General features: G+C 35.3%; 1 protein-coding gene across 3 annotated transcripts in view; it reads left to right on the top strand.

Moving 5' to 3' along the window:
• Window positions 1-17,089, top strand: part of HSF2 (heat shock transcription factor 2) — a 37,776-nt gene that overhangs the window by 3,585 nt on the left and 17,102 nt on the right. For all 3 annotated transcript variants that reach the window (XR_009702845.1, XM_061207021.1, XM_061207020.1), the window contains exons 2-5: window positions 13,348-13,456; window positions 13,631-13,758; window positions 14,615-14,739; window positions 16,938-17,013. Coding sequence is in view for 2 of the 3 variants with exons in the window: in XM_061207021.1 (XP_061063004.1) it covers window positions 13,348-13,456; window positions 13,631-13,758; window positions 14,615-14,739; window positions 16,938-17,013 (438 nt within the window). In the remaining variant the exon portion in view is untranslated. The remainder of the gene's footprint in view (window positions 1-13,347; window positions 13,457-13,630; window positions 13,759-14,614; window positions 14,740-16,937; window positions 17,014-17,089) is intronic.

Below are 17,089 nucleotides of genomic sequence, written 5' to 3'. Positions count from 1 at the left end.
CTAGCTGTTTTGGATGAATTTGAACAGTAGGTCTTTAGACTTGCCAGTGTTATGGTATTGTTTTGAATTTCCCAGCAGTACTCTCAAGTGAAAACAAGAAAGGCCACAAATGTGGCAGAATAGGGGTTAAATCCACTTTAGATGGACCTACAGAAAAGTTGACTGATTCACAGACAAGTATTTTTTATTTGTATACGTAAGAGAAAGAGCTAGAGACTCACAAGGAATGGTTGGTAAACGTTAAGAAATTATAGACTGGTTGTTTAAAAAAGAGATTGCTATTTTGGAAACTTTTAAAGTAATGGGGCTGAAGTATTAGATTATTATTAAGAGTATTTTGGACGTTTATAACCAAGAGTACCAGTTTGAGCAGAAACAATTACTATTTGGAAGCTTGCTAACATTTATGGGTTAGGCCTAAAGAGAAGCTACCATCCTTCCCACCCTACTGAGTAATAGTGGCTTTTTGTCCCTTATAAAATGCATAGGGAGAGTTCTGTGTTGCAGTGCTTAAGCTTCACAGGTTTAAACAGCAGTAAGGTAGAAATTTTGCACTCAAAGAAGTTATTTACTAATTTTGAAGTAGAGACTGAAGGAATACCATAAGCAGAGACACAGAACGATATTAGTGAGTTAGGGTTGTGTGTGTTTGAGAGAGAGAGCAATATAAATAAGAGGCATTCATCTCCTCATTTGATATATATAATCCAAGAGTTGAAATTCTAAAAATATAATTTGGTCCACTGTGATCAAAGACTCATTTATTGTCACTCACAAATAGTCGTGACTCTGTTACAACCAGACAGTGTGCTAGGTAGTAGGAATTCATTCAGTAGTTAACAAAATAGCTGCCTTCATAGATCTTACATTTTAGTGAAGGATACTGATAATTAAAAAGTAAGCAAACACAAATAATATAATTTCAGTTAGTGATAAGTAACAAAATAAAGCAGGGTAAAGAGAGAGTGCAATTAGGAGACAGAAATCACACAGTATTTTGAACAGAGAAAGTTTAATAGGATAACTATATCAGGAGAATTGGGGTAATGAAAACTCTAAAGAAGATAGGAATAGCAGTTACAAGAAGCAACCATCACTGGTAGGCCTAAGAGCGAGTGCCCAAGTAAGAGCCCTTCCCCGAAGTCTAAGACCTTGTTGGAGAGAGAATGACCATATCTCACTGAATGGCAAAGACTTCACTGATGCCACACTAGTGGGACTTACTAGAAATCCATCCTTCCGAACTTGCCGGGAAATATGCTTTCTAGGGCAGGGGTTGGCAGATTATGGCCTGTGGGCCAACCATGTGTTTTAAAAGTAAAGTTTATTTGGAATATAGCCATGCTCAGTCTACTTACATATTGTCTGTAGTTGCTTTCTTGCTACAGGGGCAGAGTTACGACCTTATGACCTGCAAGCCTAAAATATTTATTGTCTAGCCCTTTAAGAACATGTTTATTAACCTATGCTTTAGGGTACCCTAGAAAGCTATTCATAGAGAGATGTCTGGCCAGAGATACTCTGATTTGAACCCTCCCAAGGGAGAGGGAGTGTTGGGGGAAGCTGCTGGCCTTAGGGTGCTGCTGCCTTCTGTGCACTGCAAGAGCTAGGTGCTGGAGAACCTTCCTGCACAGCAGGAACCTGCCAAGGACACACTGGAACCAGGAAGGGTAATCCTTTCCTCTTGTAATATCTCTCTAGTATCTTCCATGACAAAGCTTAACACCATGCTCGAAAAGAAAGATAGTTAAGACTCAGCTCCATATTTGCAGAGCAGACATTGAAGAATGAATTTGGTGCAGTAAGTTCATAACTAGCATGTAAAATGACTGGAATCTGTTGTATTTTAGGTAGAGTGACGATGAAGCCTCTTTGGGGAGGTGATATGTGAGCAGAGATGTGAATGATTAGAAAAGATGGGTCTGGCAAAGGGTAATGGAAAATGTAAAGGCCTTGAGCATAGCATGTTCATATGATTGCAGAAGGCCTATGTGGTTGGATTATCTTTAGATAACATGAGAGTGAGGTCAGAGAGGTAGGCAGAAGCAGATGGTATAGGGCCTTAGGGCATGGTAAGGAGATTGGAAATGAGGGAACTAGTTAGAAGACTATCACAGTTTTCCACTATGGGATTGAAAATAACGTGGCTGAGACTAGGGTAATAGCAGTGGAGGTGGTGAGCAGCAGATGTAATATCTACTTTGAAGGCAAGGAATCTTAATGATAAATTTTCTGGAGTTGGAGGAGAGATAGAAAAGAATTAGAATGACTCATGTATTTGGCCTGAGCAACGGATGGATGATGGTGCCATTTGCTGAGATGCGGGAAGATTCGGAAAAGTGCAGGTGGGGATTCTGTTTGGCCATGTTAACTTTGAGATTACAAATGGATCGCTCATATTACTTCAGACATGTTTTGTTTTGCTTGCATTTCACTGACCACACTTGGTCATACGACCACACCTTATTTCAAAGGAGCTGGGGAAGTGCAGTGCTGGAAAGGAGAACAGCATGAATGACTTCTGTACTCCAAGACCTTCAAGTGGCAATGTTGAGTAGGTTATTTAGATGATGTAACACTCTGGCATTCAAGGTGGAGTTTGGAGCTTGTGAGTGGTAAAGCCATGGGACTGGATGAGATCATCCAGGGAGACAGATGAAGATAGAAGGACCTGCAAGATAGGGTATTCTAATATTTAGAGGGTATGAAGACAAGAAAAAGCCAGCAAGAGAGATTGAGAAGGAACAGTGAGAAAGGAGAAAACACAAGGGAGTGAGGTCATATAAGTTAATGGAAGAAAATGGTTCAAAAAAGAGATGATCAACCATGTCAGATGCTGTTTTGGCTTTTCTTATACACCTCTTCTGGTGTATATAAGCAAAAATTTCTCTAAGGTAGTTACACCTACATTGAAGAGTAGAATTTCTGGAAAATAAGGTAAGATATGCTCAACCTCAAGATTAAATTATTTTCCGAAGAAGTCAAATCAGCTTGTACTCCTTATAGCCATGCATGAGATTTCCCATTAGTCTCTTCAAAACTTGATATTCTCATTCTTCTGAGTTTTTACCAATCTAGTGGATATAAAATATTATCTCAGTGAGGTCTTAATTTATATTTCCCTCATAATTAATGTGTTCAAACACCTTTTCATATTTATTGGCCATTTGTGTTTCGTATTCTATGAAACGTTTGACCATTTTTCTATTGGGTGGTTTATCTTTTATTATTTGTAGGAATTACTTGTAATTCTGCATCTTTTTGGATGTATGTGTTGCCTCTGTCTTCTCCTAGTTGTGGCTTTTTTTTTTACTTTCTTTTGATGAGTATAAGTTCTTAATTTTAGTATAATTTAATATATCAGCCTTTTTTGTGGTTCATGTTCTTTGTTTCTTCAGGATGTTTTTGCTTTCCTACCCCAAGGAGAGAAAAATACTTTTCCATCTCTTTTTTTTTTTTTTCTTCTGTAAGTTTTAAAGGTTTGAATTTTATATCTAAATCTTTAATTCACTGGAATTGATTTTTGTGTGTGGTATAAGGGATCCTGTTTCATTGTTTTCCATATTTAGTTGTTTTAGCCCCTTTATTGAACAGTTTCTTCTTCCTCTAGTGATTTGTGTTGCTACCTCTGTCTTATAAGCAAAATTATACGTAGATTGTGTTTTTGTGTCTAGGTTCTCTATTCTGTTCCACTGGATAATTTATCCTTTTTCCTGTATCACATGTCTTAATTACTGTAGCTCTGTAAAGCTTTTGGGAGGGCAACCTAGTCTTCAGGAGTGCCTTGACTACTATTGGTCTTTGCTCTTCCATATATGTTTTAAAATCAAGTTCCATTAAAGAAAAAAAGCAAACCTATTAGGATTTTTTTAATTGCAATTGTACTGAAACTGTAAATCAGATTAGGGAAAATAGGTATCTTTATGATATGATATATTCATGGGAACAAGGCATTTTTCTAAATTTATTTTGTTAGTTAATAAAGTTTTATATTTTTTGCAATTAGATCTTGCACAGCTTTGTTAGATTTTAGAGATATTTTAAATGATATCCTTTAATGAAAAATAATTGCTGTTGCTCATAATTAGAAATACAAGTAACATTTGTATATTGATAATAAACCAGTGAGCTAATCATTTTACTGATTTGGATTCTCTAAGTGTACATCCATAGGTGTCTGGATATGACAGTTTTGTTCTTATTTTCAGACCCTTATACCTTCAGTTTTCTTTTTTGCAGTGGCTAAGACACCTCAGGGTGTCAGATAGAAGCAGCGATCATGGGATCCCTTTCTCTTATTTTTAAAGGAAATGTTTTAAATATTTCCCCTTTAAGTTACTAGCTGTTAAAATTGAGAATTTTTAATTTGCCTTTTTGTTATTGATGACAAAATTAATTGGGTAGCTTAGAGGGGACAGGGCATGCCGGGATGGAGAATACAGGAAAAAGTTGATTTTGGAGGAGTAGGATGATGGGTTTGAAATAGACAAGTGAGTGAGTCAAAGAACATTGTGTAAAAATGTTAAGGATTGAAAAATTCAAGTGGGAAATTTGAGATCGTCAGGGGCAGAGGTATAGTTGTGATAATCATTATACATAATAAAGTCAGTAATTAGAGAAAATGGTGTGGATGAGACTGCCTAAGGAAAGAGTATAAAAGGTATCATAATAATCAAGGATAGAAACTTAAAAAACCCACTACCTCTTGATAGCTGGAAGACAATTGAAATATGAGAGATAGGAGACCCAATGTATAGTTTCAAAGGCATAAGAGCAGAGCATTTAAGAAGGGGAGTGTCAGTAGTGCCAAATGAAATGCCACAGAGAGGTGTAGGAAGATGAGGACTGAAAAGAGGGCATTGAATTTGGCATTTGACATTTTAGAAAAAACAGTTTCAGTAGAGGCACAAAAACTGTAACCAAATTTTAGTGAGAGTAAGTAGATGGCCCTGAATTGGAGAAGGGGGCTTTAAAATATTTGTTTGTCAAATTTTTCAGTGAATGAAAAGACCGATTGGATGGGTAGATTGAGAGGAAGTAAGGTAGAGGGAAAGTCCTTTTAAGATAGAAAAAGATGTATGCATTTTTAAATTTTAATAGCTACTACCTAATAACAGTGGTTATTTTTAAACTATAAAAATTTTGCCAATCTAATAAGTGAAAATCATTATTTTGCTGTACATTTTATTATGAATGAGATCCGATCTTCTAAATTTCATATTGGGTGTTTCATCTTACTAATTTGTTAGAAAAATTTTAATTAATGCAGTTAATCGTTTGTCATAAATGTTGGATATATTTTTATGTTAGTAAGCTTTCAACTTTCTTGAATTTTTTAAAAGTCTGTTGCCAGTTAAGTTTAAGTTCAGGCACAAGTAATAGAAATCCAGACAACAATGGCTTAAACAAAATAGAGATGTACTGTATTTTTCTCTTACATCTGAATATACTGAGTCACCTTCTCAACCTTTCAGCCATACTTAGTTCCTCTACTTCAGTGATTACTGGAGCTCTAGTCGTTGGCTCCAGGTTCTGAGCAGGAATATGAGATGTAGGGGTTTGACACTTTGAGTCTTTTCCCTTTTAGAAGCTTTTGTGGAAGCTCCGCTCAATCCAATTTGCTTATATCTTGTTTGCCAGATGTGTTATTTGGCCACCTTTGCTTCTAAGAGGGACTGAGAAATGTATTTGTAGCATCAGACAAAATTGTGTTGTTAGTAAGAAATTAGAGGAGCATCCATGTTGTTGCAAGTGGCAGGATCTCTTTCCTTTTTAAGGCTGAATAAAGTTTCATTGTGTATGTATGTATAAAATATATCAATATATGTATAAAGTATGTATATATCTCTCACAATTTCTTTATGCATTCTTTCTTTGTTGGACATTTAGGTTGTTTCTATGTCTTGGTTATTGTGAATAATGCTGCAGTGAACATGGGAGCACAGATATCTCTTAGAGATACTGATTTCATTTCCTTTGGGTATATACCCAGAAGGGGGCTGCTGGATCATATGGTAGTTCTATTTTTAACTTTTTGAGGAACCTTCATACCATTTTCCATAATGACATTACCAATTTACATTCCCACCGACAGTATACAAAGGTTCCCTTTTCTCTTCATCCCTCACCAACACTTGTTGGTTCGTTTTTTTTGTTTTTTTAGGAATAGCCATCCTAAAAAGTATGAGGTGATATCTCATTGTGGTTTTGATTTGCATTTCCCTGATGATCAGTGATGTTGAGCACCTTTTCACATACTTGTTGCCCATTTGTATGTATTCTTTGGGAAAATGTCTAATCGAATTCTTTGCCCATTTTTTAATTGGGTTGCATCTTTTTGCTGTTGAGTTGTGAGAGTTCCTTATGTATTTTAGATATTAATCCTTTATCAGATATGTATTTGCAAATATTTTTATTCCATTAAGTTGTCTTTTCATTCTGTTGATTATTCTTTGCTGTGTAGAAGCTTTTTAGTTTGGTGAATTAGCTTGACTTGTAGTAGTCATTTCACTGTGCATGTGTGAATATATGTTAAATCATCATGTACACCTTAAATATATACAATTTTAGTTTTAAAAAATAAAAAAGAAAGTAGAGAAATCTGAAGGTAAGGTAGGCAGCTAGTAGTCTCCATGAATACATTTATTAATTTTTACCTGTATGACTTCTGGGGTTTTTTATGTGATGCTTTCAAAAGCTTGGTTATAAAGAGTGAGGTAGCATTGAGTTAGCATTGAGCTTTTGTTTTTTCCTTCCAAATGGAAAGTTTATTAACTAATCCTTTTCCCTCCTAATTTTTCCTCCTGATTTGAATGCTGCCCTTACTTATTACCTATTAAATTCTCTAATAGATTTGCTGCTGCTTCTGTTCTCTCTAGTCTGTCCATTCAGCTATTTGAGTATCCCTTCTTTAGTACCAAGCTCTTGTAGACACTATAATTCTGTTGTCTGTGTAAGGTAGGGTTAACACCTCTCTCTCCATTGTTTTCAGTATTTTCTTGCCTATTTGTTACATAATTTTTATGAAATGAACTTTAGTACCTAATATTTGGTTGTGTTAGCATCTATTCACCTTGTCTCCAAAAACTTTTTTTTAATTGAGAGAGAAGTCAATGTACTGGTTAACTTAATTAGACTTGACATCTTTACAACACTGTTTCTCTGTAGTTTAATATTTCCTTAAAGGTCTTGTGTATTCTTAAAATTTATTTTTAGATACTTGATATTTTTCTATTGTTGGAGTTTTTTATTCCATTTTAGTTTTAGGTTTTTGTTGTAAAATACATATATCTTAAGATTAACCATTTTAACCATTTTTACGTGTACAGTTCAGTGACCTTAAGTACATTCACTTGTTATGCAGCCGTCACTACCATCCATCTCCAGAATGTTTTTCATTTTCCCAAACTGAAACTTCATACTCATTAGACAGTAATTTCCAATCCCCTCCTCCTTAGCCCCTGGTAACCATTCTACTTTCTGTCTTTTTGAAGTTGAGTATTCTAGATACCTCATATAAGTGGAATCATACAGTATTTGTCCTCTTGTGACTAGTCTAACTTAGCATAATGTCTTTAAGTTTCATCCACATTGTAGCATGTGTTCTTTCTTTTTAAGGGTGAATAATAGTCCATTGTATGTATGTACCACATTTTGTTAATTCATTCGTCTGTCAGTGGACGTTTGGGTTGCTTCCATCTTCTGGCTATTGTGAATAATACTGCTATGAACATCGGTGTACAAATATCTTTTTGAGCCCCTGCTTTTAATTTTTTTGGATATATATGTAGAATTTTAGGATCATTTAGTCATTATGTGTTTAATTTTTTGAGGAACGACTGTACTGTTTTCCATAGCAGCTGCACTATTTTATATTCCCACCAGCAGTGCAAAAGGGTTCCAGTTTCTCCACATCCTGACCAATACTTATTTTTTGGGTTTTTGTATTTTTTTTTTAATAGCCATCTTAATGAGTGAAGTGATATCTCGTTGTGGTTTTGCTTTTTATTTCCCTAATGATTAGTGATGCTAGGCATCTTATGTGTTTATTGAACATTTGTGTATCCTTTTTGGGAAGAAATATCTATTCAAGTCCTTTGCCCTTTGCTAATCAGGTGGCTCGTTTTTCGTTGTTGTTGAGTTGAAGTTTTTTTTAATGTATGTTATGGGTATTAACCCCTTATCAGATGTATGATTTGCAAATATTTTCTCCGATTTTGTGGGTTACCCTTTCACTCTCTTGATAGTGTTCTTTATGCAAAAGTTTTTAAGTTTGAGGTAGCCTCATTTGTTTGTTTTTGCTTTTGTTGCCTGTGCTTTTGGTGTTATCCAAGAAATTTTTGCCAAATCCGTTGTCATGAAGCTTTTCCCCCTTGTGTTTTCTTCTAAGACTTTTATAGTTTTAGCTGTCACGTTTAAGCCTTTGATCTGTTTTGAGTTGATTTTTGTATATGGTATAAGGTAAGGAGTCAACTTCATTCTTTTGCATGTGAGTATCCAGTTTTACCAGCATTGTTTGTTGAAAAGGCTGTTCTTTTTCCGTTGAATTGTCTTTTTTTTGGCTGAGTTGGGTCTTCGTTGCTGCGCGCGGGCTTTCTCTAGATGCGGCGAGCAGGGGCTACTCTTCGTTGCAGTGCGCGGGCTTCTCGTTGCAGAGCACGGGCTCTAGGCGTGCAGGCTTCGGTAGTTGTGGTACGCGGGCTCAGTAGTTATGGCTCGTGGGCTCTAGAGCGCAGGCTCAGTAGTTGTGGCGCGTGGGCTTAGTTGCTCCACGGCATGTGGGATCTTCTGGACCAGGGCTCAAACCCATGTCCCCTGCATTGGCAGGTGGATTCTTAACCACTGTGCCACCAGGGAAGTCCCTCCGTTGAATTGTCTTGGCATCCTTGTCAAAAATTCTTGGACTGTATATATGAGGGTTCATTCCTGGGTTCTCTATTCTGTTCCATTGATTGGTCTGTCTTTATGTCACTACCATATTATTATTATTTTTTTTTTTTTAAACATCTTTATTGAAGTATAATTGCTTTACAGTGGTGTGCTAGCTTCTGCTTTACAACAAAGTGAATCAGTTACACATATACATATGTTGCCATATCTCTTCCCTCTTGCATCTCCCTCCCTCCCACCCTCCCTATCCCACCCCTCTAGGTGGTCACAAAGCACCGAGCTGATCTCCCTGTGCTATGCGGCTGCTTCCCACTAGTTATCTATTTTACATTTGGTAGTGTATATATGTCCATGACACTCTCTCACCCTGTCACATCTCACCCCTCCCCCTCCCCATATCCTCAAGTCCATTCTCTAGTAGGTCTGTGTCTTTATTCCCATCTTGCCACTAGGTTCTTCATGACCTCTTTTTTTTTTTTTTTCCCTTAGATTCCATATATATGTGTTAGCATACTGTATTTGTTTTTCTCTTTCTGACTTATTTCACTCTGTATGACAGACTCTAACTCCATCCACCTCATTACAAACACCTCCATTTCATTTCTTTTTATGGCTGAGTAATATTCCATTGTATATATGTGCCACATCTTCTTTATCCATTCATCCGATGATGGACACCTAGGTTGCTTCCATGTCTTGGCTATTGTAAACAGAGCTGCAATGAATATTTTGGTACATGACTCTTTCTGAATTATGGTTTTCTCAGGGTATATGCCCAGTAGTGGGATTGCTGGGTCATATGGTAGTTCTATTTGTAGTTTTTTAAGGAACCTCCATACTGTTCTCCCTAGTGGCTGTATCAATTTACATTCCCACCAACAGTGCAAGAGTGTTCCCTTTTCTCCACACCCTCTCCAGCATTTATTGTTTCTAGATTTTTTGATGATGGCCTTTCTGACCGGTGTGAGATGATACCTCATTGTAGTTTTGATTTGCATTTCTCTAATGATTAATGATGTTGAGCATTCTTTCATGTGTCTGTTGGCAATCTGTATCTCTTCTTTGGAGAAATGTCTGTTTAGGTCTTCTGCCCATTTTTGGATTGGGTTGTTTGTTTTTTTGTTATTGAGCTGCATGAGCTGCTTGTAAATCTTGGAGATTAATCCTTTGTCCGTTGCTTCATTTGCAAATATTTTCTCCCATTTTGAGGGTTGTCTTTTGGTCTTGTTTATGGTTTCCTTTGCTGTGCAAAAGCTTTTAAGTTTCATTAGGTCCCATTTGTTTATTTGTGTTTTTATTTCCATTTCTCTAGGACCTGGGTCAAAAAGGATCTTGCTGTGACTTATGTCATACAGTGTTCTGCCTATGTTTTCCTCTAAGAGTTTGATAGTGTCTGGCCTTACACTTAGGTCTTTAATCCATTTTGAGTTTATTTTTGTGTATGGTGTTAGGGAGTGTTCTAATTTCATACTTTTACATGTACCTGTCCAATTTTCCCAGCACCACTTATTGAAGAGGCTGTCTTTTCTCCACTGTATATGCTTGCCTCCTTTATCAAAGATAAGGTGACCATATGTGCGTGGGCTTATCTCTGGGCTTTCTATCCTGTTCCATTGATCTATATTTCTGTTTTTGTGCCAGTACCAAACTGTCTTGATGACTGTAGCTTTGTAATATAGTCTGAAGTCAGGGAGCCTGATTCCTCCAGCTCCATTTTTCGTTCTCAAGATTGCTTTGGCTATTCGGGGTCTTTTGTGTTTCCATACAAATTGTGAAATTTTTTGTTCTAGTTCTGTGAAAAATGCCAGTGGTAGTTTGATAGGGATTGCATTGAATCTGTAGATTGCTTTGGGTAGCAGAGTCATTTTCACAATGTTGATTCTTCCAATCCAAGAACATGGTATATCTCTCCATCTATTTGTATCATCTTTAATTTCTTTCATCAGTGTCCTATAATTTTCTGCATACAGGTCTTTTGTCTCCTTAGGTAGGTTTATTCCTAGGTATTTTATTCTTTTTGTTGCAATGGTAAACGGGAGTGTTTTCTTAATTTCACTTTCAGATTTTTCATCATTAGTATACAGGAATGCAAGAGATTTCCGTGCATTAATTTTGTATCCTGCTACTTTACCAAATTCATACTACCATATTATTTTGATTATTTTAGAAGGAAATTTCAAATTGTTTATTTTTTATATGGAAATACACTAGTGACTTTTTTTAATTTTCATTTTATATTGGAGCATAGTTGATTAACCATGTGTTAGTTTCAGGTGTACAGCAAAGTGATTCAGTTATACGTGTGTCTATTCTTCTTCAATTTCTTTTCCCATCTAGGTTGTTACATAATATTGAGTATAGCTTTCTGTGCTATACAGTACGTTCTTGTTGGTTATCTGTTTTAAATATAGTAGTGTGTACATGTCAATCCCCAAATCCCAATCTATCCCTTGCCTCCCACCCTTCCCCCGGTAACCATAAATTTGTTCCCTGAGTCTGTGAGTTTGTTTCTGTTTTGAAAATAAGTTCATTTGTATCTTTTTTTTTTTTTGGATTCTGCATATAAGCAATATTGTATGATATTTGTCTGACTTACTTTACTTAGTATAGTAATCTCAGGGTCCATCCATGTTGCTGCAAATGGCGTTATTTCATTCTTTTTGATGGCTGAGTAATATTCCATTGGATTTATGTACCACATTTTCTTTAGCCATTCATCTGTCGATGGACATTTAGGTTGCTTACATGTCTTGGCTATTGTAAACAGTGCTGCAGTGAACATTGGGGTGCATGTAATCCTTTCAAACCATGTTTTCTTCTGGATATATACCCAGGAATGGGATTGCTGGATCATATTGTAGCTCTATTTTTAGTTTTTTAGGGGACCTTCATAGTTTCCCATAGTGGGTGAACCAATTTACATTCCCACCAACAGTGTAGGAGGCTTCTTTTTGCTCCACACTCTCTCCAGCATTTATTGTTTGTAGGTTTTTTGATGATCGTTGTTCTGACTGGTGTGAGGTGATATCGTCTGCCCATTTTTTGATCTAGTTGTTTGTTTTTTTGATATTGAGCCCCATGAGCTGTTTGTAAATTTTGGAGTTTGCAAATATTTTCTCCCATTCTTTGGTTTGTCTTTTTGTTTTGTCTGTGGTTTTCTTTGCTGTGCAGAGGAATTTAATTAGGTCCCATTTGTTTATTTTTGGTTTTATTTCCATTACTCTAGGAGATGGCTTGAAAAAGATATTGTTGTGATTTATGTCAAGTGTTCTGCTTATGTTTTCTCTAAGAGTTTTATAGTATCTGGGCTTACATTTAGGTCTTTAATCCATTTAGAGTTTATTTTTGTGTACGGTTTTAAAGAGTATACTGATTTCATTTTTTTTACATGTAGCTGTCCAGTTTTCCCGGCACCATTTGTTGAAGAGACTGTCTTTCCTGTATTGTATAGTCTTGTTTCCTATGTTGTAGATTAATTGACCATAGGTACATGGGTTTATTTTTGGGCTTTTCTGTCCTGTTCCATTGATCTGTATTTCTTGTTATTTTGCCAGTACCATACCATTTTGATAACTGTAGCTTTGTAGTATAGTCTGAAATCAAGGGGCCTGATTCCTCCAGCTTCATTTTTTCTTTCTCAAGATTGCTTTGGTTATTCAGGGTCTTTTGTGTCTCCACACAGATTTTAAGATTTTTTTGTTCTAGTTCTGTGAATAACGCCATTGGTAATTTGATAGGGATTGCATTGAATCTGTAGATTGTCTCGGGTAGTATAGTCATTTTGACAATATTGATTCTTCCAATTTAAGAATATGTTATAACTTTTCATCTGCGTCATCTTTGATTTCTTTCATGAATGTCTTATAGTTTTCAGAGTACAGGTCTTTTGTCTCCTTAGGTAGGTTTATTTCTATGTATTTTATTCTTTTTGTTGCAGTGGTAAATGGGATTTTTAAAAAATTTTTCTTTCTGACCTTTCGTTATTAGTGTGTTAATTAGTAGCTAGATATCTTACTGAATTCTCTTGTGGTTTTTCAGTTGATTGTACAAAGATATAATTATGTTTATTGATAAAATATGACTTTCAAATTTTATCCTATTTTTGTCTTAATTACAGTGGCTTTAAAACATTGATAAGTAATTATACTAGTTACACACTGTATTTTATTTGTTTTTGATTAGAAGAATGGCAATCTTTCTAATATTTAACTATAAAGTTTGATGCAGCTTTTGGTTTGATACATACTCCTAAACTTTTGAGATTGACATCAAAAAGTTTAATTGCAGTTTGGAGCTTAATTGAAATTTGTAACTTAATTGCAGTTTGTTTTTGCTGCTATTAACAGGAATAAAATGATGGTCTGAAGGTGTCATGGAAGGACTGCCAAATTTTGGGGTTCATATGTATCACCTAATTTCAGAGGATCTTAACTAATTGACGTTTTCAATTTTTTTCAGAATGGCCAAAGTTTTCTGGTTTTGGATGAACAAAGATTTGCAAAAGAAATTCTTCCCAAATATTTCAAGCACAATAACATGGCAAGTTTTGTGAGGCAACTAAATATGTGTAAGTATGGACAGCAGTTTAATTGGAGTACTGTCATCAGTCACTGATTAAACGATTTCCCCCATTAGGATGGTAAAGGAAAATATATTCCATAGAAGCACCATTAATTTTTAAAGTTTCTACTTTTGTCTATTTAAAATTTTATTCAAAATCTGAATTTTGAATCTTTTTCAGATGGTTTTCGTAAAGTAGTACATATTGACTCTGGAATTGTGAAGCAAGAACGAGATGGTCCTGTTGAATTTCAGCATCCTTACTTCAAACAAGGCCAGGATGACTTGTTGGAGAACATTAAAAGGAAGGTGAGCTATTGTTAACATGATTTAATTAGGGCATTAACATGTAGTATACTTGGCCAAGACATATTTCATTTGTTGAAATTAAGAAGGTACTGAAATACACAGGTTTTCTTGTTGGGACAACTTAGACTAATAAAGCTTTAATTATTTTGCCCTCTATTTTTTTTTTCCTCTGCGCTCAACTGTATGGAGGGCTCAGTCTTTAAACACTTTTTAGAGGAAAGGAAATGTTTACATTCTGACTTAGGATAAGGAGTCATCTATATTGTGATGGCTCACTCCTTATAATTTAGTTTAAAAAACATAAGTTCCTACTAGAAAGTCAGCTGTCTGGAGGGCCTTTTTCTTTAGTTCACTGCTGAATATCTAGTGCTCAGAATAAGTCCTTTGTATATAGTAGGAATTTAATAATACATTTTTGAATGGATGATATATTTTGCTGAAATAAGATATTTTGACTAAATTCACAAGGTGGGGTGGGGGGGCGGTAAAAGGGTAGTGGGCCATGAAAGAACATGGTCTTAGCGTGCAACTATTCTACATAAATTTAATTAAAAGTGGAATGCAATGATAAATAGGCTTGGGGAAATTACAGGGAATTTGACAGAAGGAAATGAAAACAAAAAAAAAGCCCTTAAGTTGCTCCTGCTCATGGAAACTTTTCCACATTAAAAATAAATAAATAAACTGATTATTCCTTATCCTCTCTTTGAGTTATGAAGTCTATTCTTTTCCTGGGCTTTTGGAACTAAATCTCACTTCCTGGACAGGCTACAAAAACGTCTTATAACAGGGAAGTTTTGAATTATAATCATGGTGTTTAGTATTTGTTTAATTTCCTACATTTACTTTTTGAAAGGTTTCATCTGCAAAACCAGAAGAAAATAAAATTCGTCAGGAAGATTTAACAAAAATTATAAGTAGTGCTCAGAAGGTTCAAATAAAACAAGAAACTATTGAGTCCAGGCTTTCTGAATTAAAAAGGTAAAGTATTATTTCCAAATATAATCCTAATATGGGGGTTGGTGTGTATGTGTGTGTTGAGGTTTGGAGGTTGGTGCTTTAAGTACCTAGATTACATTGTTGAAGCCAAGATCAAAAGCCTTTTTCTTAAGTATTGATTCCCTTTATTTTTTATTTGTAGCCATAGACTTTACCCCAATATTGTATTTTCATGATGGTGTCGAAAGAATATATAAACCTGGTCAGTCAAAACAATTTGATACACAAGTGTTACTGATGAAATAATAGATCATTAAGTTGGTGTAGGAAACTATGATTCTATTTAGGTTGACTTGCATATGTTTACACACATATGAGGACCACAAGCCATACTACAGGGACTTCTCTGGACCCAGTGGTTAAGACTTCACCTTCCAGTGCCAAGGGTGTGGGTTCGATCCCTGGTTGGGGAGCTAAGATTCCACATGCCTCGTGGCCAAAAAACATAAAAAAACAGAAGCAATATTGTAACAGATTCAATAAAGACTTTAAAATTAGTCCACATAAAAAAATCTTTAAAAAAAAAATACCACATACGTTACCTAACTTTTCTTTCATAGAAGTTTCTTAGGACATTTTCTATGTGGCCTATCTTTTAGGAAAAAGTAGGACACAAAAAATAGGGAAAAAAGGACACTAGAGACTTGTCCTACTTGATACTTACTTTACATAGACTTGGGAAAGTGATATTCAAACCTTTTATCTACAGAAAAGTGCTGTATTTTGTATTACTACAATTTTTGGCACCGTTATCCTAATGCCACAGTAACAACTTGTGTATAGAGTAGACCTATATTTCTCTTCTTAGTAAGTACTTGGAATTTTCTTACAGTAAATAGGCGCCAAGGTCTTAAGAGTAGTTATTTTATGTATTGTCTGTCCCATTTCAATTGTGGGACGTTAGTTTAGCTATTCTTAACTTCATTGAGAGTAACCTTGGACTTTGATTCCCTTTTTCAATAAGCCTTAATTTGAAGCTTGCTTGTTTTGCATGTTTTATGTAAGCACTTATGTTGGTTTACTCTATGTATCTTGTGTCTGTTGAAGTGCCCTTTGACCCAGTTCCTTGAATCTCAGGTTTAGCTTTTAAGGAGTGGGATCCCAAATTCATCCTGTAAGTCTTAGTGGTAACCATTCTCCTACTTACCTTTAGTAGGCAGATGGCAGTATCTTTATATTTCTGAGTCAGAAAAAGTACAGTAGTTATTCAGTAAGTATCAGAATCTTATTTTCTGTGCCCTCTATATTTAAATTCAGTCCCTTTTGTAATAGTTTGGATTGAGGAAGATGGCTTTTGTGTAAATTAACAAAAGAGCAAAAATTAGAGCATTTAATAGAGGAATTATCTTTCAGGCCTTCTCAAAATTATCATTGCTTCTAACATTTAATAACTGCAATTTCAATAGAAGGTGGTGAATGAAGGAAAAAAAAAACTATTACTGCTGGGCATATAATTGGTTTGTCATGTATTTAGATATGCTTTTAAAAAAACACATTTTTTAATATGCTTTAAAAAAACACATTTTTTAATATGCTTTAAAAAAACCAAACATTTATATGCTTGTGTTTGAGACAGATCTTTAGACAGTTTTAGAGTCTTATAGACTTTAGCTCGACATCAATACTTACCAAATTGTCTGTGTGATCTTGGGTAAGTCTTCTCAGTTCTCTGAGTCTGTCTTCTCATCTATAAAATAGAGATAATTCCTTTCTTGACAGATTTTAGAGAAGTTTAAGTAATACACATAAAATGTTTAGAATAGTGCCTGGCATAGCAAGTGTTGGGTAAATGTCATTTCCCCTTTAAGAATCGTTTCCTAAGCACAAGTCCTGAATTCACATGGTAGCCGTAATTGAAAAGTTAGCTTATTTTTTAAACAAGAAGTAATGAAGCAGATTGTCAGAGGAGTAAATGGCCTACTATGTATGGATGTAAGCATAAACCTTAAGTTTTTGTGCATACATTGCCATGAGTAGAAGATACTACAGTTAGGAAGGAAGGATTCTGGAGTTGTGTCAAGGTTAGTTGCCATTCTGTGTAATTGAACCAAAGTTTTCCTAGTCTCATAAAGATATATAGTAAAAACTAGTTCAAGTCTGGTATTCTTAATTAAAGATATTGAGGTCTGGCTTGTCTGACTGAATTTTTTTATTTTTATTTTTCATAAATGATAACATAGTGAGAATGAGTCCCTTTGGAAGGAGGTGTCAGAATTACGAGCAAAACATGCACAACAGCAACAAGTTATTCGAAAGGTAAGCTTTTTTCTCTGTGACTGTAATCTGCATTTGTTTAATGAGTACCATTTGTGACCCCCCCCAGAAATCTCTA

The sequence above is a fragment of the Eubalaena glacialis genome, chromosome 12, assembly GCF_028564815.1.
Source record: "Eubalaena glacialis isolate mEubGla1 chromosome 12, mEubGla1.1.hap2.+ XY, whole genome shotgun sequence".
Classification (NCBI taxonomy): domain Eukaryota; kingdom Metazoa; phylum Chordata; class Mammalia; order Artiodactyla; family Balaenidae; genus Eubalaena; species Eubalaena glacialis.
The sequence above is the reverse complement of the archived record's forward strand: the minus strand, read 5'-3'. Positions and strand labels throughout refer to the sequence as shown.